This window comes from Heptranchias perlo, chromosome 6 (genome assembly GCF_035084215.1).
Source record: "Heptranchias perlo isolate sHepPer1 chromosome 6, sHepPer1.hap1, whole genome shotgun sequence".
NCBI classification, from domain to species: domain Eukaryota; kingdom Metazoa; phylum Chordata; class Chondrichthyes; order Hexanchiformes; family Hexanchidae; genus Heptranchias; species Heptranchias perlo.
The window spans coordinates 75903524-75917762 of NC_090330.1; the positions used below are offsets into that span (position 1 = coordinate 75903524).

At 42.8% G+C, this 14239-nt stretch overlaps 1 protein-coding gene across 1 annotated transcript in view; it reads left to right on the top strand.

The window, feature by feature from the left end:
• LOC137323065 (palmitoyl-protein thioesterase ABHD10, mitochondrial-like) overlaps positions 1-13918 on the top strand; it is a 30341-nt gene extending 16423 nt beyond the window's left edge. The window contains exons 4-5 of the mRNA XM_067986463.1: positions 8599-8736; positions 11234-13918. Of these exons, the coding sequence (XP_067842564.1) occupies positions 8599-8736; positions 11234-11575 (480 nt within the window). The 3' untranslated portion in view covers positions 11576-13918. The remainder of the gene's footprint in view (positions 1-8598; positions 8737-11233) is intronic.
• Positions 13919-14239: the final 321 nt, after the last annotated feature.

The following is a 14239-nucleotide window of genomic DNA, read 5'->3' on the forward strand; positions in this document are numbered from 1 at the left end:
CTGTACGTTTGGGAACTGGCTCACCACGGTTGACCTAAGAGATGCATACTTCCATATCAGGATCATGGATTTCTGTAGGAAGTAAGAATGTAAATGTGGAATGAGAAAACGCCAGTTTGGCCCATCAAGATTGTTCTTTTCATGGACTCGACTCACCTAGGCACTTTGCCCAGTCTGTTTCATCTCTTGAGGAAGGATTCTACAGAATTTCTTTTTGATCCCCAAAAATAAATTTTAAAAAATACAGAATGTCTTTCATTTCCTACCTTACATTGTTCATCCTTTACCACCTTTGGTACAGTGTACTTTCTGCCTTTCTCAGCAGAGTATATGGAGCATCTGGTACTCACAAGCTACTGCAGAAGTGCTTGTTCCGTCTAATCACTGAACAATGGAATTTACATTTGTGTACAGCTACATAACCTAGCAATGAAATGTGTTTTCATGCAAAGTACCTTATAGCGCATGTAATTCAGTACGCTTGGTGTAACCCTTTCCATAATCATCGCTATCTATACTTATAGACTTCAGTCCTGCCCCTAACCTGTGCATTAACCATATATTCATCCAGCTCTTTTCAAAAGTATAAATCAGTTTAAACTGATTTTAAAGTCTGTTTTGGATATCTATGAATCTGTGAGGAGGAAGAGAAGAATCTTAAGTCTTGGTTGAGGTTTTATTAAAATATTAGATTCTATATCAATGATACAACATTTTGTTGTAATTTGACACTTTTATACAATGTCTCAATCAGCATTTAGACACTTTAGACACTGTCCACATCACAGCTCGTGTGTCCTATCCAGCCCATATTCCAAGGTAAGTCTGTTCGATTTGTGTTTACAAAGAGTGATTTTTGAGTTCCGCTACCCCCTGCAGGGTGTGGCACTCACAGGGAGCATCAGTTGGGAAATGAATGGGCAGAAAATAGCGATATCATGCGTGCAGTGCCTACCTGTTAGCATTGGATTGCAGAATCACCCTTCCGATATTAACTGCTGATTTGTCCTGTTCGAATTTTGTGTGCCGGGAGGTTTTGGAAGCAATGTTCACAGAGCATTATCATTTTATGTAGATAAGGATGAGAACATTTTCAATCTAGACCGTTTGCTTTATTTGGGAACAAGATGTTATTATAAATCTATCTTAGAACAGAGGTTTAGTAATTACACATTAGGGTGGACCCACCGGGGAAAGTTATGGTGTGTTCACACTGCAAGATTACCATCATTATGAAGCGATTTTGGCTTTGCACTGACACTAAACTAAATGTGTTGTTTAAACTGGGTGTTAAGGCCCAAACTCTGGAGTGAAGCAGAGTGAGACGCCCTTCTCTGGGGAGTCTTACTCAGGTATCAGGTCGGGCTCTGACTCCAGATTCATAAGAACGTAAGAAATACGTTTTCTGCGTGTTTTGTTTTCTGTCCATTAACCAATCCTCAATATATGCCAAAAATTACCTCCAATCCCATGAGCTGTAATCTTGTGTAACAACCTCTTATGTGGCACCTTATCGAATGCCTTTCAGGCTGCACTTACTGTATACCCGCAGCATCAGTGCAAAGCAAAACCATATTCACCCTTCATATGTACCATTGATATGAAATTGTTATACACTGCGACTACATTTGTAAAGTAAATACGCCACTTGAGTTCTCCCTACTCATGCAATAGCCTCCACTAGGGCCAACATGCGGAGGACCTTTTTAGCTTCTGGAAGGTAGGAACCTGGAGCACAATGCATTATTGTCATTAAGCATTGATGTCCTGATTTGACAGCTCAGTGTGTTGAACATTTGCTGCTATGGTCCAAGCTAGCCTGAATATGTAGATTTTCAGGGTCTTATTGAAAGTTTTCTAGTGCTTTTCTATGCTCCTATTTGTAGATGGGGGGGTTAAGCGAATGGGCAAGAAAACTAGATTCCCTTTTTTTATTTGTTTTCAGGATATGAGTGACATTGGAAATTTATTGTCCAACCCTAGTTGTTCCGAGGAGGTTGTAGTAAGCCTTCTTGAATCCCACTGCAGTCTTTGTGGTGATGGTGCTCCCATGATGTGTTGGGTAAGGAATTCCAGGATATTGATCCAACAACGATGAAGGAATGGTGATAGTCAGGATGGTATGTGACATAGAAGGGGACTTGGAGGTGATGGTGTTTTCAAGACATTGCTGCTCTTGTCGTTTTTGTTGGTAGAGATCACTTGGGAGGGAGGTGCCGTCGAAGTAACCATGGTGAGTTTCTGCGGTGCATCCTGTAGATTGTATGTACTGGAGCCACAGTGTGCTAATGGTAGAGGGAGTGGATATTGAGTCTAGTGGCAGGACTGCCGATCAAGCAGTCTCCTCTACTGTTTTCCCTTTGTATAGTTGGTTCTCTACATGCATGAATTTTATTGCATATGTTAGATCCTCAGTGTCTCAATATTGCTGCCGTCAGGAGGTGGGAAGAATGAAGCTCTCGATTCCAAACAAGTGGGAGGAGGTCACCTGCAGTGCATTATACGGAATTCCTAAAGGACCTCATCCCAGATTTTTTTCCTCCATGAAGATGATGGATCATGTTATTGAAGTACAATTGAAGAAGGAGCAAAATAATGCTTGCAGTTAGTATTGTGATAGTTCTAGGGACTGTTCAATGAATGGGAGAACCTGCCTTCTGTAATTACTGAACATCCCCACCTTTTCTGATGAAGCACTGCAACCGTGTTCAGACCTGGGTCAAAAAAATCACTTTCATCTTTCTTCCCTTGTCCCTTAAATCTGAAATGGAGTCAACAGCCTATTATGTAGGCATTAGTACTCCTAGTTAAGACATACACTCCACTGTTGGTGTTCATGGAAGTTAAGTCACTCAGTCACCAAAAAGAGGGTAACGATTTGGTGCAAGGTATTCAGTTTGGTTACAGATTTGGTAGGAAGTGACCTTCCACAAAACAGTGAATAACCATTCTGTGAGCAGAGTTACTGCAGGGGTTATTTTTGTATGTTGCATTGAAGGATATTTGAAAAAGCTGAAATAATGTCACACAAACTATTCACCAACTTCTGTGAGGTTGCTCCAATCATCCATGAGATTACCACTGTATACAAAGTAATTGCAAATTAGTTTTGGTGCACTTGGTTTGAAACAGTCCTGCAGTGCAGGAGGTTTGCCCATCACTTCTGCTCAAATGAATGGTTCTGATTGCTGAGCATTTAGATATTATGCAATTAAAGATGTCTACACAATGGTGATCTATTTAAAAACTCCTCAAACAAGTATGTTGGCTTTGGGGAATGGAACGTTAGATAACCAGGCTCCAATATTAAGGCAGAGCCGGGGCGTGAGAAGGGGTTTGGGGCCATAGCGGCATGAAACGCGGAAGATCGTGGGATGTCCAATTTCAACAGCGATGCCTCATTATCATTTTACGTCCAGGTTTCTCATCTTCAGTGCACGTGGGCGGGCGTGACGCGGACCCCATGTCGTGATTTCACCTCGACTATTTAAAGGCCCACTTCACTAATGGAATTTGGAGGAGTTGGGTGAATTGGCTTTGTGATTTATTAATAGAAATGGAATCAGAGAGAGCCAAGACTGCACCCCGATTTAATGAGGCGTCTCTTAATGTGCTGCTGTGTGCAGAAAGGGCAAGGAAGGAGGTATTGTTCCCTACTAATGGAAAGGAAAAACCTGCTACCACGATGAAGGCAGCGTGGCTGAAGAGGTGAGCAGCATGAATGTTGTGATGAGAACATGGATCCAATGCAGGAAGCGTTTTAATGATCTAACCAGGTCAGGAAAGGTGAGCAAAGTCGCAGATTCACCTACATTCTGTAGTGCACCCACTCTCACTCTGTCTTGTCAAGCGTACTCCATTCACATCACTCCTCACACCCACTTACGTTTCAACAGCACCCATCGTTCCATTTAAATGCATCTTCTCACCTCAGTCAGCTCCCCCAATTCTCAGCACATGTCCTCAAATGCATGCCAGTGACACTCGTGATACATCTGCCTGACTGTCACCCTCACCGAATGCACACATGCCTTGCAGACATTCATAGGTTTGTCATTCCCCCTTGCAGGAGAAGAGAACACCAAATACAAGAGAGAGGGAGAGGATTGGAGGTGACTCGCCACAGATAGTGCAGCTGACATCTGCAGAGGATGAGGCCATGGAAATCAGAAGCATGTCTGTGTCCCTGACCATTGGAAATGGAAAGACTGGGACTTTGCAGCTTCATGGTGACAGCATTAAATATCTACAACCCACATCTGATACAAGACTAAGTCATGTTGACTTGCATTCAGCACTGAATGAAATATGATCACCTTAATCATATGCATTTCAACATTTTTACATTCCCATGACTAAATCATATCCATCTCTTCTCTCCTCCAGGGCCATCACACGAGGAACAGCAGCTCCTGCCCTTCACGGTTGACATTTCCTTAGAGGAGCTGATTCCTTCTAAGGGTGTACCATCACAGAACACATGTTTACCAGGCACCAGCATAGATACAAGCACTTCGGTGGATCCTGTTAGACAGCTAGGTGGGATGTCACTTGGTGCATCACAGTTCACAAGTGAGCACGAGCAGAGAGTGGTGGTAGGGACAGCTGTGGAGAGTCTGCGTCGGAGGGCACAGTCCTCCAAGCTCTGCTTAGCTGGACAGAGATGCTGACCCTGGGGAGGGCCATCAATGAAAAAGAGAGTGACAGAGAGTCAGCAGCAAATGTGTGAGGTACTGGCAGTCCTGCCAGGCACACACTCCACAATATCAGAGAGGATGGGAGGAGTTCAGCTCAAACATTTGTGGATTGATGTCACAGGCCATTGCGAGGATGTCTTCCATGGATAGAGTGGCCTTCTCTGTGGAACTTGAATCGTGGCAATCTAATCAGGCCCTGATGACGGCCATGCAAATTATGGGCGCTAGCATTTCTGCCGCCTTAAACAGGATGACAGATATTTACTTTGATCCAGTGTGAGTGACGAACTGAACCTTCGAGCTATTAGGGCATCCCTAGCATCCCCAGCACCAATTTGATCGGCTGGTCTGGTGTTGGGAGCCCCATCTTCATCTTCCTCCTCCTCATCCTTTTCCTCTCCAATGGAATCCTCATGAGATGAAGAGTGCTGAGCGGCTTCTTCCTCCCACACCTCTAGTCCTCTCTGCTGCGCCAAGTTGTGCAGAACACAGCACACCACCATTATCCTAGAGACCCTTGCTGGTGAGTACTGAAGGGTGACTCCAAACCTGTCCAGGCACCTGAAACGCATCTTGAGCATGCCACTGGCTTACTTGACGACACATCTGGTTGTCATATGGCTCACGTTGTAGCGCTGTTGGAGTGTTCATCGGTGGGGTTCCTCAGAGGTGTCATCAGCCAAGTTTGGAGAGGGTATCCATTATCGCCTAGCAGCCACCCCTTAAGGCTGGTTCCAGGTACGAACAGGTTGGGGATGTTAGACTGCCGCAGTATGAAAGCATCATGGTAGCTCCCAGAGAATATAATGCAGAGCTGCATGAACCCGCTGAATGTCGATGGAATGAAATCCCTTGCAGTTGACGAATGCTCCTGGTTGATCTGGGAGTGCTAAGATTGCCACATGTGTGCAATCGATGGCACCCTGCACCTGACGCAAATCCGAGTGCCTGTTCATTCTGGCTATTTTCATCACAGGTGAAGTTTACCTAACTCCCAGCCCTGGCAAACAATCCATCCGTTATGCATTTATGTGCAGCCAACTGCGAGACGCTGTATGTCACTGGCAGCGCCCTGGAAGGAACCAGAGGCAAAAAATTTGAGGGCATTGGTGACTTTCACAGCCTCTGGTGATGAGTGGCCACTAGGTCCATCAGGGAACAGATCCTCTTCTAGGAGGCTGCAGGTGTCTGTGACCACCTGACGTGACAATCTCAGCCTTCGGAAGCACTGCTCCTCCAAGAGGTTGAGGAAGCTGAGCGTCTATCTGTAGACCCTGTTACGTGGGTAGTGCCTCCTGCGACCTCGACCCCTCGGTTGCTCCCCTCTCTGCTGTCCACCTGCAGCTCCCTCCACAGCATGTCCTCGCTGCTGTTGATGCTGATTGTCTTCCTCATCTGAAGTCCAATCTAAAGCAGCCATGACGCCACCGATCCTGATGTTCCCTGTGTGAACACCTCCAAACTGTGCAGACAATTCTCTCACAACAAGCACTCTCACCAAACCGTTTCCCAGAGGGAACGGAGAAAGCAGCTGTGAGCACTGAGCCTGTATTCATGTCGGGACTCCTGATCTTTAACCATCCCCATGAAGTGCCGATCAATCTCACCTCCGTTTCACTGACCAGTTTCCATGCAGGAGGCGTTAATTTCAAATCGCTACCTGGTGAAAGGAGCCTGAGTTATATATTATAATGATGGAGGCGGGTTACTCTGACGCCCCGATACCTGCCGCAGTAAAATCGGAAACGGCGGGTTAGTCGGGTTTCTCGAATTTGAAGATTTCACCCCCGCTGACCCTCTCCCGCCAGTCATGGGGGGGGGGTTAATATCGACCCCCCCCACCCCGCCCGATGTCAGCATTCGGTATTTCTATGTCAGGTATCTGTACTGGGGCCTCAGCTTTTCATATAATATATATATATATATGACTTGGATGAAGGAATAGAGAGTTGTATATCTATGTTAGGAGGCATAGTATGTTGTGCAGATGGGAGAAGGAAGTTACAATGGGACCTGGACTAAGTGGGCCATAGAATGGCAGAAGGAGATCAATGTGGGGAAGTGTGAGGTCATCCAGTTTGGATCTGAAAAAGACAAATCAAAATATTTTCTTAATGATAGGTTAGGAGCTGTGGAGGAGCTAGGTGTCCATGTGCACAGATCACTCAAAGCTAGTTCACAGGTGCAAAAAGTAATCAAAAAGGCTAATGGAATGTTGGCCTTTATCTCAAGGGGGCTGGAATACAAAAGTGAGGAAGTGTTGCTTCAGTTGTACAGAATGTTGATCAGACCCCCATCTGCACTTCCGGATAGATATATTGGTCTTGGAGGGGTGCAGTGCAGATTCACCAGAATTATAGCAGGACTTAAAGGATTGCGTAGGCTTGTGTTCCCTTGAATTTGGACGGTTGAGGGATGATCTAATCGTATTTAAAACCATAAATGGATTTGATAGCGTTGATACAGAGAAACTATTTCCTCTGGTGGGGGCATCCAAAGGCGCATAATCTTTAAACTTGAGCTAGGCCATTTAGGAGTGAAATCAAGAAGCATTATTCACACAAGATGTAGTAGAAATCTGGATCCCTCTTTCCCCCCCGCCCCCCAAAAGGCTATGGATTCAGGGTCAATTGAAATTTTCAACACTTGAGATCGATAGATGTTTGTTAGGTAAGGGTATCAAGGGATATGGAGAAAGGGCTGGTAAGTGGAGTTTGGATACAGATCGGCCATGATCTAACTAAATGGTGGAAAAGGCTTGAAGAGTTGAATGGCCTACTCCTGTTCCTACAGGACAGTCAGAATGGAAGTAAAGCAACCAGTATACTCTAACTGTAACCAAAGGAGCCCAAGCTCCTGAACCAATGAAATTTTTATCATTTTCAGTACTAGTCATCCATATGGCTTTGAGTGAAGCATAGGTTGTAGATAGTCAGTGTTCACTGAAACTGCATCAAGACTGCCCCATGTAATTTTTCATAGCGCACAAAAAAAAGGATGATTTCTATCCCATCAGTCTACCAGATTGAAGCACAAGACTAGGGGCATGTGTACCAGGGTCAATTTTCCTGGCATTTGTCCTGGAGAATGTCAATTGTCTTGGTTCCAAGTTAAGGAAAAATGGGGCATTCAACTGATCTCTACTCCCTTTACACTGCTCCAGGTTTTCTGGGGCTTCACGGGGGTGGGGGATGTCATAGAACTAGGCCTGTACTTGCAATAGACACAGGGCTATCATTGTCATCTCAGTAAGAGTGAAGGGGGCATTCCCGGCCTCTTGCCTCTTTCTCCTGTTGTGGCTGTGGGATGCCCAAATACAAGAGTGTCCCAAGAAGCTGGCATTGGGCTTTCACCAGCATACACCCTCATACCAAAAGATTTGAGGGGACGTGGCAGCAAGCTGAAGAGGGCCCCAGAAGGTAAGTTTAAAATGTTTTTAAGCTTACCCAGATCTTCAGACAACCAGGAACACAGCTACACTCAAATTTATTTGCTCCTGTTGCTGGCAGTAGATCGTGCCAGGGGGTTGGCATGGGACAGGAAATTCTGGTGCACCTGGACCTGGATAGGCACCGTGCAGTTCGAGCATTCTGCTCCTAACCAGCACCAGGGTGAAGGGGAGCCAGGAAAATTAAACCACTTGCATCCAGTCCTCCAGAAGTCTGCTAAATTTAACATTGTGGTGTTGTTCAAGCAAACCCAGTCTAGTGTTGACTGAGATCTCCATTCAGGCTTCATAGAGGGTGAGTTTGTTTTCCAAATGCTCAAACATTCCATCTCTTTGATATTTGGGACGAAGAAGTAGAGAGGAGAGAGAGAGAAAAAAATCTTGGTCTGGCCAAGTAGTCAACGTTTCACTCATTCATTCTGAATAGTAAATGCATTTCTCCTCTCTGATAAGATTCTGGTGGGTTCCAGTATGGGTGGATGGCTGATGCTCCTAGCTGCACTAGCACGGCCGGACAGGACAGCTGCGCTTGTTGGCATAGCGACAGGGGCTGATTATTTGGTGACTGCTTTCAAACAGCTTCCTTTGGAGGTAAGTGCACGGCCCTCTTAACTTGTGCTATAATTATTTTTGCTTCATCTGGTCTTTTGAATTCCATAAACTCTAGAATATTTTAAGCTTGCAGATTTATCTTTGTCCTTTCTCTTCTCTCCCTCTTCTCCACCCCCCCCCCCCCAACCAACTGAACTGTTGATTTGTCAAACTGATAAAGTCTGAATAATCCATAACCTTCTATTAAAACAATCATCCAGAAATGTCATTCAAAATAGAGAATGACTGCTGATAGAGATAGCTTCTAACATGAATCCTACTGGCGAGAAATCTAGTGTAATTTGCAAGCATCTGTAATTCCATTTTCTATGTTTTTATGTTTCGTTTTAAGAAACAAATAATTTTATCTTATTTGCAGAATTGATTCACCATCTGTGCTCCTTTTTAAAAAAAATGTCTCTGAAAAATTTTAGCTTTTCTAACTACGGGTTTAAAAAGGAAGAATGTTGACATTATGGAGAAACTGAATGGGAGAAATTGTTGAGAGCATGTGGAACTTGTGGAACTAAAGCTGCCTGAAGCTGGCTCCCTTGCCTAACTGGCTACTGTCAAGCAAAATGTCAAACTCCTAAAAATGTGTATAACACACCAGCTTGTTTAATATATGCTTTTGCAGATACTATGTGGACTCAATGTACAACTCAAATATGTAAACTGATCAATAAAGCTGAAAAGTCCCATTGTAATGAATAACCCACTGATTTTAAGCTTCCTTCCACTGGTCAGATCAATAACTCCTCCCATCATTCATGTGTTGTGGTCAGCAATCACTGTAAATAAAATGTTGAAGAATTTTTAAAAATTAACTAAAGATAGAAAATATTCATTAAGCTTTTTATTTTGCGAATGTTATCATAAATCGACAAAGATCAAGATGACCATGCTATATAGTGTATACCAAAGTCGACCCAGTGTTTCCTCCTCTTCCCCCATCTCTCCCCCAACCTACCATCCCCTGATTTCCCCCATTCCCCAGTCTCCCTCGCTCCCCAAGCCCCCATTCCCAAGTCTCCATCTCTCCCCTGAGCCCCCATTCTCCAGTCTCCATATCTCCCCGAGTCCCCATCTCTCTCCATGAGCCCCTCTTCCCAAGTGTCCCCCGATTCTTGAGCACCCCCCCACCCCAAATTCTCGAACCTCCCACCAGCCGGTCGCAGCTCTCTGCGATGGTGGTCGCGTGACATCACCGAGCCAGAGGCTTCTCTGATCAGCAGCCGTGGACGTCACGGAGCGAGGTCGAGGCACACTGCGGCGGGAAATTTAAAGAACTGATCTCCCGGGCTGCTAGGGGCAGCGCTCGGGGTAGGAATCCCCGATAGTGGGAAACTCCCGCCAAAAGGTCATCAATTGGCTATGTGCCAAGTTTTCATTTGAAAGTTTCCATTATCGCGGGTTATTATTGGGCTCATTGGGTTTTCATGTGGTTTAAGCATCAGTCTACAGTCAGTTTGTCTGAGGGGATCTGTGTTTCCCTGTAAATAGTGTCCTAGATAGTTGAACAATTCGGTAGGTAGGTCTCCATAACAAGGACACTACTGGCTGGAACGAAACCTGATGGAGATAGGACATAACATAAGAAATAAGAGCAGGAGTAGGCCGTACGGCCCCTCGGGCCTGCTCTGGCATTCAGTAAGATCATGGCTGATCTTCTACCTCAACTCCACTTTCCTGCCCTATCCCTTGATTCCCTTAGATTCCAAAAATATATCAATCTCAGTCCTGAATATACTCAACAACTGAGCATCCACAGCCCTCTGAGGTAGAGCATTCCAAAAGATTCACAACCCTCAGTGAAGAAATTTTTCCTCATCTCGGTCCTAAATAGCCAACCCCTGCCGCTGATGTCACGGAGTGAGGGCGGGTGCACTGCGGCGGGAAATTTAAAATGCTGATCTCCCGGGCTGCTAGAGACAGCGTTCGGGACAGAGTTTGTGAAACCCTACTCCATTACCACCCATGAATGATCTGCTCAAGCATATATCCACAGTGTCATAGCTTTAATTTGGGCTAGCCAGTAAAGAAAAGCAAGTTTAGGAGTATCATCCTTTTCCTGCTCCTGGAAGGTATTGGCATTTCAATCCAGTCTGAGGGAATTGTTCTGCAGACATTTGGTGATCTGAGCTCATGCCTATGAGAGTACAAGGAATGTGAAACAAACAGTTGTAAGAGATGTGGACAAATATTCATTTTCTTAAAGGAAATCAGTCATTAGCCTTCTGTTCATTGATAACACAATGTTATATCACAAAATTGGAAGCACATTGTTAAAGATTACTTTTGTCTTGCCTGATTCCTATCACTTTATTTTAAACCTGACCAACTCTGGCCAAAAATGAGGATTTCCTGTTCTGCCGGTATTTATGTATGTGACAATCAATTAGCCGATAATGAGGATCATGACTGTTGACATATTCTATTGTGATAATCCGTTGTGGTATTTTGTAACAATTTCTAAATTGCTTCTTGTTTCTGTTAGACAAGGAAAGAAATAGAAGCAAAAGGTGAATGGTATTTGCCAACCAAGCAGAAGGAAGAAGGATTTTACAAGATCCCCTACGCCTTTCTTAAAGATGCTGAAAATCACTGTGTGTTGCAAAGCCCCATTCCAATAACCTGTCCTGTGAGACTTATCCACGGTTTGAAGGATGACCATATTCCCTGGCAGATCTCTCTAAATGTGGCTGAAAATGTTCTTGGTTCGGATGTTGACCTCATCCTTCGCAAACAGGGTCAGCATCGAATGAGGGAGAAAGATGATGTCAAATTAATAGTATACACAATCGATGACTTGATAGACAAACTTACAACACTGGCGTAAATGGGTACGATTAGATATTGGTGCCATACATGTATATAATTAGCAGTACACTGAACCGATGGAAGCTGTTTGCATCGTCAGTTTCTATGATGTGAATGTTTGCAGAATTATTTTGAACTGGTCATAACAAGTGCTTTTGGAGCATGTACCTTTGAGCAAAAAATAGTCTATGCTATTATCAACAGAAAAAAAATGCCAGCATTTTGGCAAATGCCCAACATGAGGCATTGTATGGCCACATGCAGTTTGAGCTGTAAGCACAGTGTAACATGTAATCCAATTACTAAAGATACAAAACCTGTTCCTTTTTACAGCAATGCTAAGTTTTGCTGGACAATGGTTTTAATTTTCCATTATCTGTTCACCTAAATGGAATCGACTGTATGCCTTACGTGCAATTAATGGGATATGTCTCAAAATGCTGCGTTTGCACGTAGATAATGTTGGAAATGCTAGCAGTCTCGATCAAAAGAATCCTATACTGTTGCCAGACAAGTTTGACCATTACAATTCAGTATTACAGCTCTCCCTGTGTACATACTATGTTTTACTTTGATTAAGTGATCACATGTCACTGATTTCTATAGCATCAGTGCCATACGTCTCAAAACTTGCGTTGTATAACAGTTATGTTTTCTACTACAATATGCTTGAGAACACCCATGAAAAGATTAATTGATATCGCTAATATCCTTATCTATAAAGCTGTTTTTAGAAGTCACATGGAAAACATTCAGCATTTATTGAATTCTTTATTGGAGATGTATCCCTACTTCTTTCACATTACTTTGGAGGTTGGTGCCTTTTCATGAGTCTTGTATTGAGGAACTACTGAATTGAGAGGAAATAATTTATCCTGAACGTCTACAATGGATACTCTACTCCAAAATAAATCTGATATTTTCATGAAAGGTCCAGTGCAACATCAAATATTACAGCATAAAATATTGCCAGTCTTCAGAGGCTAAGGGCTGAAATTCAATTTTACACCAGAATGCTGGCCAAATGAACAACTCGAGGAAAACTTTGACAGTCCTCCTTGTAAACTGGAGGGTCAGCTCTGTATGAAAGTAATTGTTTTTCTGTTAGTTTTTTTTAAGAATGTCTTGCTTTATAACTTGATATAGACATAATCAACGCAATTTTAAGCACAGTCAAAATAATCAGTTAATTTGTTTATATAGATAGTTTAGATTTAACATGTTTATTATATTACTCCCCAGTTGGCAATTGTGACTTTTTGCTGCTTTTTTAAAATAATTAAACTGGAGGAGAAAACTGTGAACTTGCACTGATGCTGTTTGTTTTCTGCTGTGATCATATTGCTCTGTGGCATTTTGATCATTATTGGTTCATGTAAAATGTTTTATAGCAGGGTAAAATTTGGACAAGCTACAGAGAAAAATTCAACAATTGTAGCTTTAGTTGTTAAGTGGCATGGGGGGGCGGGGGAATAGCAAACGGTAAGAAAGCTAAAAATTGCAAAAAAAAAATGCAGTAATAACATGGGAATTTCATTGTTAATTTCTGTAATTTCAGTTTTTAAATATTTCTGAATTTAAAACATTAATATGATTCGATTCCTGATTAATTGTACAGTCAATGCAGCATCTTACTGTTAGTGGTGCTTTCTAGATGAAATTGCAGTCATGTATTACTTTAATTGAAAATTAACAATCAAATTAGCTAATGATTTATCAGAAATTAAACAAGTAGACACATACAGAACCATAGGAGTTTATGTACAGTGACAGTAGAAACTACCAGGGCTTTTAAGTTTAATCAATGTGGAGAATCTTATCACCAACTGTCTACAACATGCTCCATTACATACATTTTATATATATATATATATATATATTCCACAAAAGAGGAAACAAACAATAGCTTTATGAAATTGCTTTGCTGGGTGAAACAGTAATGTGAGGCTTTATGAACATCTGCATGGTGAAAACCATGCTCCACTTTGGATTGCAGGGCAGATAAAACAATGGAGCAACAATTTCTTGCTCCAAATAAAGCAGCTTTTTGAATGAACTGTGGTTGAGTCCTAAGGGCTCCCTGGCCAAAATGGTGGATTAGACCCAGCTGATTTACCTTGAAAGCTTCCAATTCACTTACTGGGCTGAAACGAGCATCAACAACTGCTCTAATACTAAAGGTAATCTTTTTTTCCAACTTTGAAGAAAATGGGCTTGGAGGGCAGGCTGTGTCAGTAGAGATTATGTGCTCAAATCCTGGAGTAGGGTTTGAACCCATAACCTGACTTAGTGTAAACTAATGTATGACCATATATTGGATTCATTTGACAGAATAAAAGTTTGTTTCAAAATGCTTGTTCAAGTGGAGTGAAAGACCAAATCATTTCTCCAACTAGAATCTGAATTCCAACTATATCTGCCACCAGGTTCCTAAGATTAAAGTAGCAGATCTCTTAGGAAAGTGGGCTAGTAGATGGCAAGTGCAGATAAGTGTAAACCAATTAGTATGGCAGGAAGGTACCATACAAGGAGTATATGTTGGAATGGAACAGTCATACAATGCTTAATCAGTATGAGGATTTGAGGGTTGTGTGAACATCATTGAAACCATCCATCCAGTGTATGGCAGCAGTAAAAAGGACAAAGAACAAACTTAATATAAATCAGAAGTGATGCTATTGAG